At 46.3% G+C, this 21,876-nt stretch overlaps 1 protein-coding gene across 3 annotated transcripts in view; it reads right to left on the bottom strand.

Annotated features, from left to right (window-relative positions):
- Positions 1-21,876, bottom strand: part of LOC109905923 (glutamate receptor 3-like) — a 238,939-nt gene that overhangs the window by 71,095 nt on the left and 145,968 nt on the right. For all 3 annotated transcript variants that reach the window (XR_004202980.1, XM_031789639.1, XM_031789638.1), the window contains exons 5-8: positions 11,334-11,387; positions 6,580-6,741; positions 3,792-3,959; positions 2,843-2,947 (exon numbers count right to left, since the gene is read on the bottom strand). Coding sequence is in view for 2 of the 3 variants with exons in the window: in XM_031789639.1 (XP_031645499.1) it covers positions 2,843-2,947; positions 3,792-3,959; positions 6,580-6,741; positions 11,334-11,387 (489 nt within the window). In the remaining variant the exon portion in view is untranslated. The remainder of the gene's footprint in view (positions 1-2,842; positions 2,948-3,791; positions 3,960-6,579; positions 6,742-11,333; positions 11,388-21,876) is intronic.

Genomic DNA, 21,876 nt, shown 5'->3' with positions numbered 1-21,876 from the left:
CCCCCCCCCCTCTCTCTCCTCAATGACCTGTCAGTGTCTGTCGGGAGTCTGGGTCTTCATGGTCATGATCCAAAGTGTCTCTCTCTCTCTGATACTCTCTTTCTTTGTCTGCCTATCTGTATCTCTATCTCACTGTCTATATCTCTGTCTCTCTCGGTCTCTGTCTATCTCCCTCCCTCCCTGTCTGTCTGTGAGGGGTTAGACACCAGGGCTGTGGGGCATTAAATGGAGGAATATAGTGTCTGGAAGGCAGTCAGTCAGATCCCACGTCACATCAGAAAAGACACACACTGCTTCAGATAATGGGTATATAAGGTGTGCAAATACAGTCTGTTAAAACTAAGAGGCTTTAACCAGAGTTATTTCACATTGGACCCTTAGGGCTCATAGGGCTCATAGGGTCTCTGTCTGAAGAAGCAGGCTTCACTCCAACCCATTCAAACGACCGCTATGGAAACAAGCCTTTGGACTTTATTTATTTTTTATCCTCGATAATTCATAATGTCTCCAGTTGGAGCAGTATACAACTTTTAAATATCAATCAATCAAACACCTACACACCAGGAAGTGATCTAAGCTCACAGTCATCTAACACTGTCAAGGGTTGGATCCGGTTCAGGGAACAGAACCGAAAACTGGAAAATAACTAAATTGTTTGAGGAACTGAATCCGAAGAAGAAACGAAAGTGATCTATACTGTTCCAGAAGAAATAAAACTGTTATTTTAAAAGCATTGAAAATGGAAAATGATGTTATTTTTAGTTCTGGGCATTTTCTTCCAGTCCCACAAAAATCACAACAAAGTGCCTATGCAAAGGCCTCACTCTGTCACTCAGAAACTTCTTCTGGCGTCTGACTGCCACCTGTAAATCTTTACCAGTTGGTGTAAACTACCTGCCCTACCCTCTGATGCATGGGTTACTGTAGCCCCTCCCCTCTGATGCATGGGTTACTGTAGCCCCTCCCCTCTGATGCATGGGTTACTGTAGCCCCTCCCCTCTGATGCATGGGTTACTGTAGCCCCTCCCCTCTGATGCATGGGTTACTGTAGCCCCTCCCCTCTGATGCATGGGTTACTGTAGCCCCTCCCCTCTGATGCATGGGTTACTGCAGCCCCTCCCCTCTGATGCATGGGTTACTGTAGCCCCTCCCCTTTGATGCATGGGTTACTGTAGCCCCTCCCCTCTGATGCATGGGTTACTGTAGCCCCTCCCCTCTGATGCATGGGTTACTGTAGCCCCTCCCCTCTGATGCATGGGTTACTGTAGCCCCTCCCCTCTGATGCATGGGTTACTGTAGCCCCTCCCCTCTGATGCATGGGTTACTGTAGCCCCTCCCCTCTGATGCATGGGTTACTGTAGCCCCTCCCCTCTGATGCATGGGTTACAGCAGCACCTCCCCTCTGATGCATGGGTTACTGTAGCCCCTGATGCATGGGTTACTGTAGCCCCTCCCCTCTGATGCATGGGTTACTGTAGCCCCTCCCCTCTGATGCATGGGTTACTGTAGCCCCTCCCCTCTGATGCATGGGTTACTGTAGCCCCTCGCCTCTGATGCATGGGTTACTGTAGCCCCTCCCCTCTGATGCATGGGTTACTATAGCCCCTCCCCTCTGATGCATGGGTTACTGTAGCCCCTCCCCTCTGATGCATGGGTTACTGTAGCCCCTCTCATCTGATGCATGGGTTACTGTAGCCCCTCCCCTCTGATGCATGGGTTACTGTAGCCCCTCCCCTCTGATGCATGGGTTACTGTAGCCCCTCCCCTCTGATGCATGGGTTACTGTAGCCCCTCCCCTCTGATGCATGGGTTACTGTAGCCCCTCGCCTCTGATGCATGGGTTACTGTAGCCCCTCCCCTCTGATGCATGGGTTACTATAGCCCCTCCCCTCTGATGCATGGGTTACTGTAGCCCCTCCCCTCTGATGCATGGGTTACTGTAGCCCCTCTCATCTGATGCATGGGTTACTGTAGCCCCTCCCCTCTGATGCATGGGTTACTGTAGCCCCTCCCCTCTGATGCATGGGTTACTGCAGCCTACTGATGACGTTACAAGAGTGATTCAGAAATTAAGAAGAGATGTTTAATTGGAGATGTTGAATCTGACGCCCTACCCTGTGACTGTCTGTGTGTTTGTCTTTCATTATGATTAAATCATGCTGTTACGGCAAAATATAATTTGCTCTTAACGACTTTCCTATACAGATTAAATCTCTTACCCGCTACATAGCAAGCTGCTCTATGCACACTGATTGGTGAAGTCATTTCATGAGCTAATTGTTCTTTAAAAAAGGAACAGAAATGACCATCTAAACCAACACCGCGTGGTTTAAAAAAAGAACCAGATCGGAACTTTATTTTGCTGGTCGGAACAGCTGGTCGGAACAGCTGGTCGGAACAGCTGGTCGAAACAGCTGGTCGGAACAGCTGGTCGGAACAGCTGGTCGGAACAGCTGGTCGAAACAGCTGGTCGGAACAGCTGGTCGGAACAGCTGGTCGGAACAGCTGGTCGGAACAGCTGGTCGGAACAGCTGGTCGGAACAGCTGGTCGGAACAGCTGGTCGGAACAGCTGGTCGAAAATGATTTTGGTCCCAACCTCTGGTTCCTACAGACATTTGTAGAAGTCCTCCGTCTGTCATGTAGGACAACTGGTATCGAGGGCATGTTTGTCGTAATTCATAAACAATGTGAGGAAGAAGTAATGAACTAAACCCTAACGTCTGACTGACAGTTACCCTGTTCCTCAATTATTTGAGATTTAATAGCTGAGTCGATATGGGGTTATGGAGAGCGCTGTGTGTGTGTGTGTGTGTGTGTGTGTGTGTGTGTGTGTGCCTGCACCTTCTTCGGTCCCCCTGTTCTCATCTCATAGACGTCTATAGTGTAGTTGGACCTCCGGCCATAGCTGTCAAACTGGATGTTCCCCGTCATCCCCTGAACCTGGACCTGCACCGCGGGACAGTAACACACAGACGCAAAACACGCAGAACAACGTGTAATACAGACTGCCAACTTATTATCAAATGTGGGAAAAAGCTGGTATTAGGAAATGGCAGGTATTCACATAGGCAGGGCCGTTGGCGATAATCAAATGATGGAACTGATAGGCTTTAATAAAAGATGTGGGTTTATGGTAATGAGAATGAGAGGCTCTTTGTATTTGAGAGAGATGAGCTGAGGGGGAGAGAATTTCACTGTGAGAGGTCTGTGTGAGGACATCTGGGAAGCAGAGGAGGAATTTGTCTCCTTCTATAGCTCTCACTCTCTCTCTGCCCCCTCTTTCTTTCTTCTCTCTCTCTCTCTCTCTCTCTCTCTCTCTCTCTCTCTCTCTCTCTCTCTCTCTCTCTCTCTCTCTCTCTCTCTCTCTCTCTCTCTCTCTCTCTCTCTCTCTCTCTCTCTCTCTCTCTCTCTCTCTCTCTCTCTCTCTCTCTCTCTCTCTCTCTCTCTCTCTCTCTCTCTCTCTCTCTCTCTCTCTCTCTCTCTCTGCCCCCCCTTTCTATCTTTCTCTCTCTCTCTCTCTCTCTCTCTCTGCCCCCTCTTTCTATCGCTCTCTCTCTCTGCCCCCTCTTTCTATCGCTCTTCATCTCTCTCTCTGTCCCTCTTCCTTCCTTCCTTCCTTCCTTCTTTCTTTCATTCTCTGTCTCGTGTATCTCAATCTAACTCTTACCCACTCCATCTCTCTCACTAACACCCCCTCTTTCTCTCCCCCTCCCTACATACCTACCTCCTTCTCTCTTTCCTCTCCACCTCCCTCCCCATCTGCCCCTCTTTCTGTCTCTCTCCCTCCTACCATTTTGAGAGCTCTCTCAATGTCGATGCCCTGGCTCCATGGTACGGCAGGGTTGGCCAGACAGTCTCCTGCGCCTCCTCGGCGTGACACGTCTACCCGTTGGCGCCGCAGGTACCGGAAGGCCTCTGCGATCACCAGGATGGCATCGTGGGTCAGAGCTGACGTGTACTGCCGAGGACAGAGAGAGATCAGAGGGATCACAAGAGAGATCAGAGGGATCACAAGAGAGATCAGAGGGATCACAAGAGAGATCACAAGAGAGATCAGAGGGATCACAAGAGAGATCACGAGAGAAGAGAACACTGAACACTGTAGCTGGCAAACAGTACATCATTAATTAATCATTTAATTATTCCATTCATTATTTTATTAATTCAGGTATGAACAGGGGGCAAAGTAGAATATTCTGGGGATGGAAAACTGCAGAAGTCAAATCAAATCTAAAGTTATTTGTCACATGCGACCGAATACACCAGGTGTAGACCTTCGCTGTGAAGATCTCTCTCTGCGGAGAGATTCACTGTAGAGTTGAAACACATCAATTTAACGATCACAATGTCCCACATGTTCATCCCAAATCGGACCTTGATTTGGAGAGAACTGGTCGTTCGGTAACCAACACCATGACTAACTTTAATAAGGCAACAGTAAACATGCCCCCCCTCCCCTCCCACGGGCCAATTAACCACACCATCTCACTCTCTCCCTCTCTATTTCCCACTCTCACCATCTCACTCTCTCCATTTCTCTCACCATTTCTCTCTCTCTCTCTCTCTCTCTCTCCATTTCTCTCTCTCACCCTCTCACTCTCTCACCATCTCACTATCTCTCTCCCACTCTCCCACTCTCTCTCTCCCCATCTCACTCTCTCACCATTGCACTCTCTCACATCTCACCATCTCACTCTCTCACCATCTCTCTCACCATCTCCCACTCCCTCTCTCACCATCTCACTCTCTCACCATCTCACTCTCTCACCATCTCACTCTCTCACCATTTCACTCTCTCACTCTCTCACCATTTCACTCTCTCACTCAATTCAATTCAAGGAGCTTTATTGGCATGGGAAACATATGTTAACTTTGCCAAAGCAAGTGAGGTAGATAATATACAATATTCTCTCTCTCTCTCTCTCACCCCATCTCTCTCTCACTATCTCTCTCTCACCCCATCTCTCTCTCACTAACTTTTTTCACTGGGTATTTCTATTGGTTATTCACGGTTGTATGTGTTCCTGGTGTCACTATGTCTGTTTATTTGATTTGTATCTTATCTTTCTCTCTGCCTTGTTGGAAAATAACCCGTAAACATTTCACTGTTAGTCTACACCTGTTGTCCTGGAAGTGTGTGATTGGAGGGATGCATTTCAGTTCATTCATTGGCTCCCAATCGGTGTAACTTTGGAAATGCCAGATCTCTATGTCAGGATGCATCATTCATCCAAGTTTGGTGAGAATTGGGCCACAGTGCTGCCAGAGATATCGCTTGTGACTAACATACGAACATGGGGCACAATTAAGTGTAATTTCAAATGCATTGATCATTGTTTAATTACATGTAAATTGAAGCTATGCTAAAACGATGCTTCGGACCTGATCTGTCTATCGATGTCACGTTCTGACCTTAGTTCCTTTATTACTGTCTATCGATGTCACGTTCTGACCGTAGTTCCTTTATTACTGTCTATCGATGTCACGTTCTGACCGTAGTTCCTTTATTACTGTCTATCGATGTCACGTTCTGACCTTAGTTCCTTTATTATGTCTTTGATCTGATCTGTCTATCAATGTATTGATCATTGAGGAAGGAGAGAAATGGAAAAAAAGAAAGAATGGGAGAGTGACATACTAAGAGGAGACGGGAGAAGAGAGGAGAGGAGAGGAGAAGGAGAGGAAAGGAGAGGAGAAGAAGGGAGAAAAGAGGAGAGGAGAAGAGGAGAGGAAAGGAGAGAAGAAGGGAGAAGAGAGGAGAAGAGAAGGAGAGGAAAGGAGAGGAGAAGGGGGAGAAGAGAAGAGGAGAAGAAGGGAGAAGAGAAGGAGAGGAGAAGAAGGGAGAGGAGAAGAGAAGGAGAGGAGAGGAAAGGAGAGGAGAAGAGGGGAGAAGAGAGGAGAAGAGAAGGAGAGGAAGGAGTCGAGAAGAAGGTAGAAGAGAGGAGAAGAGAAGGAGAGCAAAGGAGAGGAGAAGGAGAGGAAAGGAGAGGAGAAGAAGGGAGAAGAGAGGAGAAGGGAAGGAGAGGAAAGGAAAGGAGAAGAAGGGAGAAGAGCAGGAGAGGAAAGGAAAGGAGAAGAGAGGATAAGAGAAGAGAAGGAGAGGAGAAGAAGGTAGAAGAGAGGAGAAGAGAAGGAGAGCAAAGGAGAGGAGAAGGAGAGGAAAGGAGAGGAGAAGAAGGGAGAAGAGAGGAGAAGGGAAGGAGAGGAAAGGAAAGGAGAAGAAGGGAGAAGAGCAGGAGAGGAAAGGAAAGGAGAAGAGAGGATAAGAGAAGAGAAGGAGAGGAGAAGAATGGAGAAGAGAGGAGAAGAGAAGGAGAGGAAACGAGAGGAGAAGGGAAGGATAGGAAATGAGAAGATAGGAGAAGAGAAGGAGAAGAGAAGGAGAAGAAAGGAGAAGAAGGGAGAAGAGAAGGAGAGGAAAGAGAATGGGAGAGTGACAGATACTGAGAGGAGAAGAATGGAGAAGGACAGGAGGGAGTGCCCTCTATCCAAAAGAAGAGATGGATTCATTCTGTTGTGCATACATAACAGTACACCATGAAAGGCTTGGCTGCTGTTCTGTAGTCTGCAGTAGGTACCTTGAGCGGGGTGTTCTTGGCCTCTGGGAATTCCCTTTCATCCAGTCTCTCCCAGCGCTGTAGGAACTGCTGAACGATGGAGTTCTCAGGGCTCACTATCTGGAAGCCTGATATGTTGGCCCCGCCTTGGAAGACCTTGTCCAAGCTCACATTGGAGAAACCCTGACATCAGAAAGAGGGGAGACGGGGATAGAGAAGAGGGAAGGAGGGAGAGAGGGATGAGGGAGACAGGGAGAGTGGGATGGAGGGAGACGGGGAGACGGGGAGAGAGGGGTGGAGGGAGAGAGGAATGGAGGGAGAGAGGAATGGAGGGAGAGAGACAGGGAGAGAGGGATGGAGGGAGACAGGGAGAGAGGGATGGAGGGAGACAGGGAGAGAGGGATGGAGGGAGACAGGGAGAGAGGGAGACAGGGAGGGATGGATGGAGGGAGACAGGGAGGGATGGATGGAGGGAGACAGGGAGAGAGGGAGACAGGGAGTGAGGGGTGGAGGGAGAGAGGGAGACAGGGAGGGATGGAGGGAGACAGGGATGGAGGGAGACAGGGAGAGAGGGAGACAGGGAGCGAGGGAGACAGGGAGAGAGGGAGACAGGGAGAGAGGGAGACAGGGAGGGATGGATGGAGGGAGACAGGGAGGGATGGATGGAGGGAGACAGGGAGAGAGGGAGACAGGGAGTGAGGGGTGGAGGGAGAGAGGGAGACAGGGATGGAGGGAGACAGGGATGGAGGGAGAGAGTTGTGGAGGAGAGAGGGAGACAGGGAGACAGGGAGAGAGGGAGAGAGGGAGGGAGGGAGGGAGAGAAGTATGGAGGGAAACAGGAAGAGAGGTATGGAGGGAGAGAGGAATGGAGGGAGAGAGGAATGGAGGGAGAGAGGAATGGAGGGAGAGAGACAGGGAGAGAGGATGGAGGGAGAGAGACAGGGAGAGAGGAATGGAGGGAGAGAGACAGGGAGAGAGGGATGAGGGAGACAGAAGAGAGGTGTGGAGGGATGTAGGGAGAGAGGGATAGAAGGAGAGAGGGATGAGGGAGAGAGAGTGATAGAAGGATAGAGGGATGGAGGGATGTAGAGATGTAGGGAGAGAGGGATAGAAGGAGAGAGGGATGGAGTGAGAGAGGGATGGAGGGGAGACAGGGAGAGGGGGAGACAGGGAGACAGGGGAGACAGGGAGAGAGGGAGACAGGGAGGGAGGGATGGAGGGAGACAGGGAGGACAGGGAGTGAGGGGTGGAGGGATGAGAGGGAGACAGGAGAGAGGGTATGGAGGGATGTAGGGAGAGAGAGGGATGAGGGAGACAGGGAGAGAGGGGTGGGAGGGAGACAGGGAGAGAGGGATGGAGGGATGTAGGGGAGAGGGATGTAGGGAGAGAGGGATAAGAAGGAGCGAGGGATAGAGGGAAGAGAGGGATGGAGGGATGTAGGGAGAGACGGATAGAGGGAGCCAGGAGAGAGGGATGGAGGGATTGTAGCGAGAGAGGGATGGAGGGAGAGAGGGATGGAGGGAGACAGGGAGACAGGGAGAGAGGATGAGGGAGACAGGAGAGAGGTGTGGAGGGATGTAGGCAGAGAGGGATGTAGGGAGAGAGGGATAAGAAGGAGAGAGGGATAGAGGGAGCCAGGAGAGAGGGATGGAGGGATGAAGGGAGAGAGGGATGGAGGGGAGAGAGGGAGAGAGGGAGACAGGGAGCGAGGGAGGACAGGGAGAGAGGGAGACAGGGAGAGAGGGAGACAGGGAGGGATGGATGGAGGGAGACAGGGAGGGATGGATGGAGGGAGACAGGGAGAGAGGGAGACAGGGAGTGAGGGTGGAGGGAGAGAGGGAGAGAGGGAGACAGGAGACAGGGAGACAGGGATGGAGGGAGACAGGGATGGAGGGAGAGAGAGGTGGAGGGAGAGAGGGAGACAGGGAGACAGGGAGAGAGGGAGAGAGGGAGGGAGGGAGACAGGGAGAGAAGTATGGAGGGAACAGGAAGAGAGGTATGGAGGGAGAGGAGGAATGGAGGGAGAGAGGAATGGAGGGAGAGAGGGATGGAGGGAGGCACATGGAGAGAGGGATGGAGGGAAGACAGGGAGAGAGGGATGGAGGGAGACAGGGAGAGAGGGATGGGAGGGAGAAAGGAGAGAGGGATGGAGGGAGAAAGGGGGGAAGACAGAGAGGGAAAGAAAGAGAAAAGGCATTCAAAGAAAGAGACCAAGAGACAGAGGGGAGAGAAACAGGAAGAGAGTGACCGAGAGACAGAGGGAGAGAAACAGGAAGAGAGAGACCGAGAGACAGAGGGATAGAAGCAGGAAGAGAGACCGAGAGACAGAGGGATAGAAGCAGGGAAGAGAGACCGAGAGACAGAGGGATAGAACAGGAAGAGAGACCGAGAGACAGAGGGATAGAAACAGGAAGAGAGAGACCGAGAGACAGAGGAAGAGAAACAGGAAGAGAGAGACCGAGAGAGACAGAGGGAGAGAAACAGGAAGAGAGAGACCGAGAGACAGCAGGGAAGAGAAACAGGAAGAGGAGAGACCAAAGAGACAGAGAGAGAGAACAGGAAGAGAGAGACCGAGAGGACAGAGAAACAAAGGGAGAGAAACAGGAAGGAGAGGACCGAGAGACAGAGACAGAGAAACAAAGGGAGAGAAACAGGAAGAGAGAGACCGAGAGAGACAGAGACAGAGAAACAGAGGAGAGAAACAGGAAGAGAGGAGAGACCGAGAGACAGAGACAGAGAACACAAGGGAGAGAAAGGAGAAGAGGCGACCGAGAGACAGAGACAGAGAAACAGAGGGAGAGAAACAGGAAGAGAGAGACCGAGAGACAGAGGACAGAGAAACAGAGGGAGAGAAACAGGAAGAGAGAGACGAGAGACAGAGACAGAGAAACAGAGGAGAGAGAAACAGGAAGAAGAGACCGGAGAGGACAGAGGACAGAGAACAAAGGGATGAGAACGGAAGAGAGAGACCGAGAGGACAGAGACAGAGAACAGGAGGAGAGAAACAGGAAGAGAGTAGACCGAGAGACAGAGACAGAGAAACAGAGGGAGAGAAACAGGAAGAGAGAGACCGAGAGACAGAGACAGAGAAGAACAGAGGGAGAGAAACAGGAAGAGAGAGACCGAGAGAGACAGAGACAGAGAAACAGAGGGAGAGAAACAGGAAGAGAGAGACCGAGAGACAGAGAGACGAGACAGAGAACAGAGGGAGAGAAACAGGAAGAGAGAGACCGAGAAGACAGGAAACAGAGAAACAGAGGGAGAGAAACAGGAAGAGAGAGACCGAGAGACAGAGACAGAGAAAACAGAGGGAGAGAGAAACAGGAAGAGAGAGACCGAGAGACAGAGACAGAGAAACAGAGGGAATTCACGCCCCAAAAGAATAAAGCTTCAAGAAAATGTTCAGTGAATCACCTTGAAAGTGCATTTTAGGCTGTCAAGTGTCATGAGGAAGGATCTAGCTACTCAAAGTAACTCAATACGTCTAGCTACTCAAGTAACTCAATACATCTACCTACTCAAAGTAACTCAAAATGTCTAGCTACTCGAAAGTAACTCAAAATGTCTAGCTACTCGAAAGTAACTCAATATGTCTAGCTACCCAAAGTAACTCAATATGTCTAGCTACCCAAAGTAACTCAATACATCTAGCTACTCGAAAGTAACTCAATGCATCTAGCTACCCAAAGTAACTCAATACATCTAGCTACCCAAAGTAAACTCAATACATCTAGCTACCCAAAGTAACTCAATACATCTAGCTACTCGAAAGTAACTCAATACATAGCTACCCAAGTAACTCAATACATCTAGCTACCCAAAGTAACTCAATACATCTAGCTACTCAATAGTAACTCAAAATGTCTAGCTACTCAAAGTAACTCAATACATCTAGCTACTCAAAGTAACTCAATACATCTAGCTACTCAAAGTAACTCAATACATCTGGCTACTCAAAGTAAACTCAATACATCTAGCTACTCAAAGTAACTCAATACATCTGGCTACTCAAAGTAACTCAATACATCTGGCTACTCAAAGTAACTCAATACATCTGGCTACTCAAAGTAACTCAATACATCTAGCTACTCAAAGTAACTCAGTGAGGAGTATTAGACCCCACAAGGTAATGAATAGTCACAGAATGGAAAACTATTTTATCTTCAGCCCTAAGATACGGTACAACAACATGGCAAGCCTGCAGATTACACACTGCCACATGGAAACGTGTCAGCTTTCTTTCCATGGTCAAACTGTTCGTTTCAGAATGCAGCGTCGTGTTATGGAGAACAAGGACACGTGTCCGTGAATTTTGCATAATGGGGAATTCTAAAGTCAGGGACACAGTGGAGGGGAGAGTGACAAGCAGAAGAGGAGAAGAGAGGAGACAAGAGGGATGGATGGCCCCTTGTTCTCATCTTAAACCAGTCTTGATAATATAGGAGTCAACCTGACACTTCCATTTCGCACTTTAACCCTCTGACTACAACAGATCAGACACTATATCCAAAAGGTAGAATAGTAAAGTAATGACATCATCACGGTTCACAAACCCTGTTCTCCAGATGGAGGCAAGGAGAGAGGATGCAAGGAATCAAGGAATCAAGGAGATATTGAGAAAGGTTGACCTACTGTTTCTTAGAAGTATGAACTAAAGAGTTAATACAAATCGCACTTTTCTCTCTACATCGTACACTACACCAGAGCCCAGTAGAACACTGCATGGGGAATAGCATGCAATTTGAGATGCTGCCTAGTATCTAGTGTTGACTCACCAGGTTCGACAGGATGTAGTGGTATCCACGGGTGTTCTTCCCCAGAGAGACCACCTGTAGGAGAGATCAACACAAAGGTGAGCCAACCAGTGTTGACTGAGCTGTGTCATGGGGTGTAATGGGAAATTGCTGATATTGGGTTGGTTTAGCGTTTTCCTCACTAATGGTTAAGGTTAGGATTTGGGGGAAGCTGATACTACATTTGTTGCTAGGGGAAACATCACCCCAGAGCTGGTCAAACATGATACAGGTTAGTCAACCAACCAAGGGGCACAATAACAGCTCATACCTTCAGGTACAGTCCTCTCCATAATATTGTAATAACACATGTTAACTATTAATAAAGACTAATTACACCAGCTGATAATGAGAAAACCCTTCTTCAAGACAGGTCTGGTGTTATAGATAGGTCTGGTGTTATAGACAGGTCTGGTGATATAGATAGGTCTGGTGTTATAGATAGGTCTGGTGTTATAGACAGGTCTGGTGTTATAGACAGGTCTGGTGTTATAGACAGGTCTGGTGTTATAGACAGGTCTGGTGTTATAGATAGGTCTGGTGTTATAGACAGGTCTGGTGTTATAGACAGGTCTGGTGTTATAGACAGGTCTGGTGTTATAGATAGGTCTGGTGTTTATAGACAGGTCTGGTGTTATAGACAGGTCTGGTGTTATAGACAGGTCTGGTGCTATAGACAGGTCTGGTGTTATAGACAGGTCTGGTGCTATAGACAGGTCTGGTGTTATAGACAGGTCTGGTGTTATAGACAGGTCTGGTGTTATAGACAGGTCTGGTGCTATAGACAGGTCTGGTGTTATAGACAGGTCTGGTGTTATAGACAGGTCTGGTGTTATAGACAGGTCTGGTGTTATAGACAGGTCTGGTGTTATAGACAGGTCTGGTGTTATAGATAGGTCTGGTGTTATAGACATGGTCTGGTGTTATAGACAGGTCTGGTGTTATAGACAGGTCTGGTGTTATAGAAGGTCTGGTGTTATAGATAGGTCTGGTGTTATAGATAGGTCTGGTGTTATAGACAGGTCTGGTGTTATAGACAGGTCTGGTGTTATAGACAGGTCTGGTGTTATAGACAGGTCTGGTGTTATAGACAGGTCTGGTGTATAGACAGGTCTGGTGTTATAGACAGGTCTGGTGTTATAGACAGGTCTGGTGTTATAGATAGGTCTGGTGTTATAGATAGGTCTGGTGTTATAGACAGGTCTGGTGTTATAGACAGGTCTGGTGTTATAGACAGGTCTGGTGTTATAGACAGGTCTGGTGTTATAGACAGGTCTGGTGTTATAGACAGGTCTGGTGTTATAGATAGGTCTGGTGTTATAGACAGGTCTGGTGTTATAGACAGGTCTGGTGTTATAGACAGGTCTGGTGTTATAGACAGGTCTGGTGTTATAGACAGGTCTGGTGTTATAGACAGGTCTGGTGTTATAGACAGGTCTGGTGTTATAGACAGGTCTGGTGTTATAGACAGGTCTGGTGTTATAGATAGGATAGGTCTGGTGTTATAGATAGGTCTGGTGTTATAGATAGGTCTGGTGTTATAGATAGGTCTGGTGTTATAGATAGGTCTGTTGTTATAGACAGGTCTGGTGTTATAGACAGGTCTGGTGTTATAGACAGGTCTGGTGTTATAGACAGGTCTGGTGTTATAGATAGGTCTGGTGTTATAGACAGGTCTGGTGTTATAGATAGGTCTGGTGTTATAGACAGGTCTGGTGTTATAGACAGGTCTGGTGTTATAGATAGGTCTGGTGTTATAGACAGGTCTGGGTGTTATAGACAGGTCTGGTGTTATAGACAGGTCTGGTGTTATAGATAGGTCCTGGTGTTATAGACAGGTCTGGTGTTATAGACAGGTCTGGTGTTATAGACAGGTCTGGTGTTATAGACAGGTCTGGTGTTATAGACAGGTCTGGTGTTATAGACAGGTCTGTGTTATAGACAGGTCTGGTGTTATAGACAGGTCTGGTGTTATAGATAGGTCTGGTGTTATAGACAGGTCTGGTGTTATAGATAGGTCTGGTGTTATAGATAGGTCTGGTGTTATAGCTAGGTCTGGGTTATAGACAGGTCTGGTGTTATAGATAGGTCTGGTGTTATAGACAGGTCTGGTGTTATAGACAGGTCTGGTGTTATAGACAGGTCTGGTGTTATAGACAGGTCTGGTGTTATAGATAGGTCTGGTGTTATAGACAGGTCTGGTGTTATAGATAGGTCTGGTGTTATAGACAGGTCTGGTGTTATAGACAGGTCTGGTGTTATAGATAGGTCTGGTGTTATAGACAGGTCTGGTGTTATAGACAGGTCTGGTGTTATAGATAGGTCTGGTGTTATAGATAGGTCTGGTGTTATAGATAGGTCTGGTGTTATAGACAGGTCTGGTGTTATAGATAGGTCTGGTGTTATAGACAGGTCTGGTGTTATAGATAGGTCTGGTGTTATAGGTAGGTCTGGTGTTATAGACAGGTCTGGTGTTATAGATAGGTTGGTGTTATAGACAGGTCTGGTGTTATAGACAGGTCTGGTGTTATAGATAGGTCTGGTGTTATAGACAGGTCTGGTGTTATAGACAGGTCTGGTGTTATAGATAGGTCTGGTGTTATAGACAGGTCTGGTGTTATAGATAGGTCTGGTGTTATAGACAGGTCTGGTGTTATAGATATGTCTGGTGTTATAGACAGGTCTGGTGTTATAGACAGGTCTGGTGTTATAGACAGGTCTGGTGTTATAGACAAGGTCTGGTTTTATAGACAGGTCTGGTTTTATAGACAGGTCTGGTGCTATAGACAGGTCTGGTGTTATAGACAGGTCTGGTGTTATAGACAGGTCTGGTGTTATAGACAGGTCTGGTGTTATAGACAGGTCTGGTCTTCTAGACAGGTCTTAGTATAGACAGGTCTTATTACAGACAGGTCTTGATATAGACAGGTCTTATTATAGACAGGTCTTGGTATAGACAGGTCTTATTATAGACAGGTCTTGGTATAGACAGGTCATAGTACAGACAGGTCTGGTCTTATAATAGACAGGTCTTATATTAGACAGGTCTTATTATAGACAGGTCTTATTATAGACGGATTCGGTCTTATTACAGACAGGTCTTATTATAGATCGGTCTTATTATAGACGGGTCATAGTATAGACAGTTCATAGTATAGACGGGTCTTATTATAGACGGGTCTTAGTATAGACGGGTCTTAGTATCGACGGGTCTTAGTATAGACGGGTCTTAGTATAGACGGGTCTTAGTATAGACGGGTCTGGTCTTATAATAGACAGGCCTGGTCTTATAATAGACAGGTCTTATTATAGACAGGTTTGATCTTATAGACATGCCTTAATATAGACGGGTCTTATTATAGATGGGTCTTATTATAGACGGGTCTTATTACACACGGGTCATAGTATAGACTGGTCTTAGAATAGACAGGTCTTATTATAGACAGGTCTTATTATAGGCAGGTCTTATTATAGGCAGGTCTGGTCTTATAATAGACATGTCTTATTATAGACAGGTCTTATTATAGGCAGGTCTTATTATAGGCAGGTCTGGTCTTATATTAGACATGTCTTATTATAGACGGGTCTTAGTATAGACGGGTCTTATAATAGACAGGTCTGGTCTTATAATAGACATGTCTTATTATAGACGGGTCTTATTATAGACGGGTCTTATTATAGACGGGTCTTAGAATAGACGGGTCTTAGAATAGACGGGTCTTAGTAAAGACATGTCTTATTATAGACGGGTCTTAGAATATACGGGTCTTAGAATAGACGGGTCTTAGAATAGACGGGTCTTAGAATAGACGGGTCTTAGAATAGACGGGTCTTATTATAGACCGACCTTATTATAGACCGGCCTTATTATAGACAGGTTTATTATAGGCATGTCTTATTATAGACATGCCTTATTATAGACAGGTCTTAGTATAGATGGGTCTTAGAATAGACAGGTCTTATTATAGGCAGGTCTTATTATAGGCAGGTCTGGTCTTATAATAGACATGTCTTATTATAGACCGGTCTTAGAATAGACGGGTCTTAGTATAGACATGTCTTATTATAGACCGACCTTATTATAGACCGGCCTTATTATAGACAGGTTTATTATAGGCCTGTCTTATTATAGACATGTCTTATTATAGACATGCCTTATTATAGACAGGTCTTATTATAGACGGGTCTTAGTATAGACAGGGCTGGTCTTCTAGACAGGTCGTATAGACAGGTCTTAGTATAGACAGGTCTTATTATAGACAGGTCTTATTATAGACAGGTCTTATTATAGACCGGCCTTATTATAGACAGGTTTATTATAGGCATGTCTTATTATAGACAGGTCTTATTATAGACATGCCTTATTATAGACATGCCTTATTATAGACAGGTCTTATTATAGACATGCCTTATTATAGACAGGTCTTATTATAGACGGGTCTTAGTATAGACAGGTCTGGTCTTCTAGACAGGTCGTATAGACAGGTCTTAGTATAGAAAGGACTGGTCTTCTAGACAGGTCGTATAGACAGGTCTTAGTATAGACAGGACTGGTCTTCTAGACAGGTCGTATAGACAGGTCTTAGTATAGACATCTTGCAGCTTCTGGTCACTCTTCATCTAGAGCAGTAAGTGTTATAAATCATATATTTTGGTGATATCATATTCAGAAATCAAAGGTCACTTAAGTACAGCAGTTCTGCCTCTCATCTTCTACTTTGAAAATATCACACCTTCAAATCAGAACAGCATGTTCCCTGCCCACACAGCAAGGTTCAAAATAGACTAGAATATTCAGAAGCCTACAATTTACATTCAGCAACGACTGTGGTTCAATTTTCAAAGCAACAAATGTACATTTTATTCTAGTTTATGCCAGAACTTGTACAGTGGCACCTGTCTGAAATAGAACCCTATTCCCTACATAGTGCACTATAAAGGAAATATGTCATTTGGGACACACTTTGATTAAACCGTTTTGTGTTGGTTATAATAATCTCTAAATCACCAGCCATACATATTCGAATGAATGAGTGAACAAAGCATGGTTATGAGGTCTGCTATACTGTAGGCAGCCAGGCAGTTGAAGTCTAGATGTTTCAATGACGAGATTGACAACAACGTCTCAGTTTTCAACTGTGTTCTGCAAACAAACCAACGAGCGTTCCACAGCGGAATCACAGGACAATGTGAGTTCCACAGCGGAATCACAGGACAATGTGAGTTCTACAGCGGAATCACAGGACAACGTGAGTTCTACAGCGGAATCACAGGACAACGTGAGTTCTACAGCGGAATCACAGGACAACGTGAGTTCTACAGCGGAATCACAGGACAACGTGAGTTCTACAGCGGAATCACAGGACAACGTGAGTTCTACAGCGGAATCACAGGACAACGTGAGTTCTACAGCGGAATCACAGGACAACGTGAGTTCCACAGCGGAATCACACAACAACTTGAGATCTACAGCAGAATCACACGACAACATGAGTTCTACAGCGGAATCACACGACAACGTGAGTACTACAGCGGAATCACACAACAACATGAGTTCTACAGCGGAATCACACGACAACATCAGTTCTACAGCGGAATCACACAACAACATGAGTTCTACAGCGGAATCACACGACAACGTGAGTACTACAGCGGAATCACACAACAACATGAGTTCTACAGCGGAATCACACGACAACATGAGTTCTACAGCGGAATCACACAACAACATGAGTTCTACAGAGGAATCACATGACAACATGAGTTCTACAGCAGAATCACACAACAACATGACATCTACAGCAGAATCACACGACAACATGAGTTCTACAGGGGAATCACACGACAACATGAGTTCTACAGCGGAATCACACGACAACATGAGTTCTACAGCGGAATCACACGACAACATGAGTTCTACAGCGGAATCACACGACAACGTGAGTACTACAGCGGAATCACACAACAACATGAGTTCTACAGCGGAATCACACGACAACATGAGTTCTCCTTCGGAATCACACAACAACATGAGTTCTACAGCGGAATCACACGACAACGTGAGTACTACAGCGGAATCACACAACAACATGAGTTCTACAGCGGAATCACACGACAACATCAGTTCTACAGCGGAATCACACGACAACATGAGTTCTACAGAGGAATCACATGACAACATGAGTTCTACAGCAGAATCACACAACAACATGACATCTACAGCAGAATCACACGACAACATGAGTTCTACAGCGGAATCACACGACAACATGAGTTCTACAGCAGAATCACACGACAACATGAGTTATACAGCGGAATCACACGACAACATCAGTTCTACAGCGGAATCACACGACAACATGAGTTCTACAGCAGAACAAACAGTCAAACGCAGCAGCTAGCTTTCTCTTGCTTTTCGACCTGGTAGCCAGATGCCTTCCATAGCAACTGATTCAAACCAACCTCTTACATTAGGGTGTTTTTCTGTGCAGAATCAAGTGGCAGAAAATGATTTATGTTTTCAATTTAGAGAAGTCGATTCTCTGGTGACGCATCGTATAGGCAGCCCACTTCCCAGCAGACACAAGAGGAGAGAGGGAACTAAGAGGTACTGCTGATCACCCATTTCCTACAACCCCAGGCCTTCACTCAGCCATTACTGAAGCTGTGTGTTGTTATTAAACCGATTTTCATCCAATTTGAGGAAAAACACTCAACTGTTTATTTCCTTTCAGTCATTCTGATCTCTTGACAGAACTAGCCATGCCTACACCCCATGCCTCAGATCACACCCATCTAATACAGCATCGCTGTTGACGTCTGACACATCAAATAAAGCCATGTTTCCATATGTGTTGAGGTCTGGAATGGACTGCTTTTCACACAGGAAATGATGTCGCATGACGGAACACCAATACACTGCGCTCGTTGGTTCACTCAGGCCATCAGGCAGCTCAGATGGGTCAGCAGTTCCTGACAGCTCCAATGTCATTACTATCATCACCTCACACACACCACATCACATAGAGGACATCATCTGGAGGAAGGAGAGAGAGGGAGAGCGAGAGAGATGTGGTGGGGGAAAGTGGGGAGTGGGGGAGAGAGGATGAGAGGGGGAGAGAGGAGGGGAGGGGGAGAGAGGATGAGAGGGGGAGTGAGGAGGGGGAGGGGGAGAGAAAGCGAGAGGGGCGAGAGAGTGGGAGAGAAGGGGAGAAGGGTGGAGGGGGGTCTGTCGCTAGTTCAAGAGAATAAAAAAATCTGAATGAAAAACGCTTTCAGTATTACCAGATATAAAAATACAGAGATACTGTTTATATAAGATAGATCGTTTTTTTTACCAGATATAAAGATATATAGAAGATTGTTTTTTCCAGAAATAAAGTATGTGGAAATGATGAGGAAGTGATAAATAATATAGTCTTTAAAAATGAACAATCACCAAAACCGTCAGGGAGAACTGAAAATTCAAAACACTGAATTTAACAGTATTGATTTTGTTATTATGTATGCAAAAGAACACAGCATTAGTCGTAGAAAAATGCATAGAATTGCAGGAAATTAGCTTTAAAACCTGAGCTCATTTTTGCTGCAGAAACCCCCTGGAATTGAGGTATTCACAACCAGAAACAGCACAACAGGAGATGAACATACGTTATGATTTTCATTGTTTCTATTACTAATACAGTGGCTTGCGAAAGTATTCACCCCCCTGGTAATTAAAATTAATTTTAGGGGGTTTGTATCAGTTGATTTATACAACATGTCTACCACTTTGAAGATGCAAAATATTTTTGTTGTTGTGAAACAAACAATACATAAGAAAAAAAACTGAACCTGAGTGTGCATAACTATTCACAACCCCCAAAGTCAATACTTTGTAGAGACACCTTTTGCAGCTGCAAGTCTCTTGAGGTATGTCTCTATAAGCTTGGCACATCTAGCCACTGGGATTTTTTCCCATTCTTCAAGGCAAAACTGCTCCAGCTCCTTCAAGCTGAATGGGTTCCATTGTTGTTCAGCAATCTTTAAGTCATACCACAGATTCTCAATTGGATTGAGGTCTGGGCTTTGTCTAGGCCATTCCAAGATATTTAAATGTTTCCCCTTAAACCACTTGAGTGTTGCTTTAGTAGTATGCTTAGGGTCATTGTCCTGCTGGAAGGTGAACCTCCGTCCCAGTCTCAACTCTCTGGAAGACTGAAACAGGTTTCCCTCAAGAATTTCCCTGTATTTAACGCCATCCATCATTCCTTCAATTCTGACCAGTTTCCCAGTTGATGAAAAACTTCCCCACAGCATCATGCTGCCACCACCATGCTTCACTGTGGGGATGGTGTTCTCGGGGTGATGAGAGGTGTTGGGTTTGTGCCAGACATAGCATTTTCCAAAAAGCTCAATTTTAGTTTCATCTGACCAGAGTACCTTCTTCCATATATTTGGGGAGTCTCCCACACCAAACGTGTTTGCTTATTTTTTCTTTAAGCAATGGCTTTTATCTGACCACTCTTCCGTAAAGCCCAGCTCTGTGGAGTGTACGGCTTAAAGTGGTCCTATGGACAGATACTCCAATCTCTGCTGTGGAGCTTTGCAGCTCCTTCAGGGTTATCTATGGTATCTTTGTTGCCTCTCAGATTAATGTCCTCCTTGCCTGGTCCGTGAGTTTTGTTGGGCGGCCCTCTCTTGGCAGGTTTGTTGTGGTGCGGTATTCTTGCAGTTTTTTTAATAATGGATTTAATGGTGTTCAAAGATTCAAATTGTTTGTATAACCCAACCCTGATCTGTACTTCTCCACAACATTGGCCCTGGTCTGTTTGGAGAGCTCCTTTGTCTTCACGGTGCTGCTTGCTTGGTGGTGCCCCTTGCTTAGTGGTGTTGCAGACTCTGAGGACTTTCAGAACAGGTGTAAATAAAGTAGTGCACTACCCTATGGGACCTGTTCAACAGTAGTACACTACACTATGGGCCCTGGTCAACAGTAGTACACTACCCTATGGGCTCTGGTCAACAGTAGTGCACTACCCTATGGGCCCTGGTCAACAGTAGTGCACTACCCTATGGGCCCTGGTAAACAGTAGTGCACTACCCTATGGGTCCTGGTCAACAGTAGTACACTACCCTGTGGGTCCTGGTCAACAGTAGTACACTACCCTGTGGGTCCTGGTCAACAGTAGTGCACTACCCTATGGGCCCTGGTCAACAGTAGTACACTACCCTATGGGCCCTGGTAACAGTAGTACACTACCCTATGGGCCCTGGTAAACAGTAGTACACTACCCTATGGGCCCTGGTCAACAGTAGTACACTACCCTATGGGCCCTGGTCAACAGTAGTGCACAACCCTATGGGTCCTGGTCAACAGTAGTGCACTACCCTATGGGCCCTGGTCAACAGTAGTGGACTACCCTATGGGCCCTGGTCAACAGTAGTGCACTACCCTACGGGCCCTGGTCAACAGTAGTGCACTACCCTATGGGACCTGTTCAACAGTAGTACACTACCCTATGGGCCTTGGTCAACAGTATAAAGGGAATATGGTGCCATTTGGGATGCAGAGAGACCTCATTGTCAATGAGAGCGTCCTTGACTTTCGGCTTTAGTCTGGAGGTTTTTGGACACCACACAAACAACTCCACCCTGTGATCCCCTTGGCTACGACTAAACCTGCAGGCCCCCTCACACCTGCCCCAGCATTGGTCAGAGAACACAGACAACACCCTGCCTGGGACCTGGCAGAGAAAACTAAGACACAGTAACCTTGGGTTGGGGCTCAGCATGAACCTAATGACACAGGTACTGCTGGAGGAAGTGAAAGACGTGCTACCCCCGGCCAACAGAACATGGCCCTCCCAGTGTTTCCACTACATTGAGATAATTAGGCGGAGCCCCCGCCAAGGCCCTGGAGATGATTGGACAGCAGGAGATAGGAGGACACAGACTTCCTAGTTGGCTTTTTTAAATTAAAGTCCATTATGTCAATTTAGCATAATATTCAGTTTATTACATTTCTACTTGATTTTCCTGGGTGTGTTCAACACTGATCTCAGCTTAATATAGTTACAATACAGAGAGAGAGACCTGCTACACAGCTAGATACAGACCCTTACAATACAGAGACCTGCTACACAGCTAGATACAGACCCTTACAATACAGAGAGAGAGACCTGCTACACAGCTATATACAGACCCTTACAATACATAGACCTGCTACACAGCTAGATACAGACCCTTACAATACAGAGGCCTGCTACACAGCTAGATACAGACCCTTACAATACAGAGACCTGCTACACAGCTATATACAGACCCTTACAATACATAGACCTGCTACACAGCTAGATACAGACCCTTACAATACAGAGGCCTGCTACACAGCTAGATACAGACCCTTACAATACAGAGACCTGCTACACAGCTAGATACAGACCCTTACAATACAGAGAGAGAGACCTGCTACACAGCTAGATACAGACCCGTACAATACAGAGAGAGAGGCCTGCTACACAGCTACAGACCCTGACAATACTAA

The sequence above is a fragment of the Oncorhynchus kisutch genome, linkage group LG15 (assembly GCF_002021735.2).
Source record: "Oncorhynchus kisutch isolate 150728-3 linkage group LG15, Okis_V2, whole genome shotgun sequence".
Lineage (NCBI taxonomy): Eukaryota > Metazoa > Chordata > Actinopteri > Salmoniformes > Salmonidae > Oncorhynchus > Oncorhynchus kisutch.
Note: the sequence above shows the minus strand (reverse complement) of the source record. Positions and strands in the feature narration are given on the sequence as shown.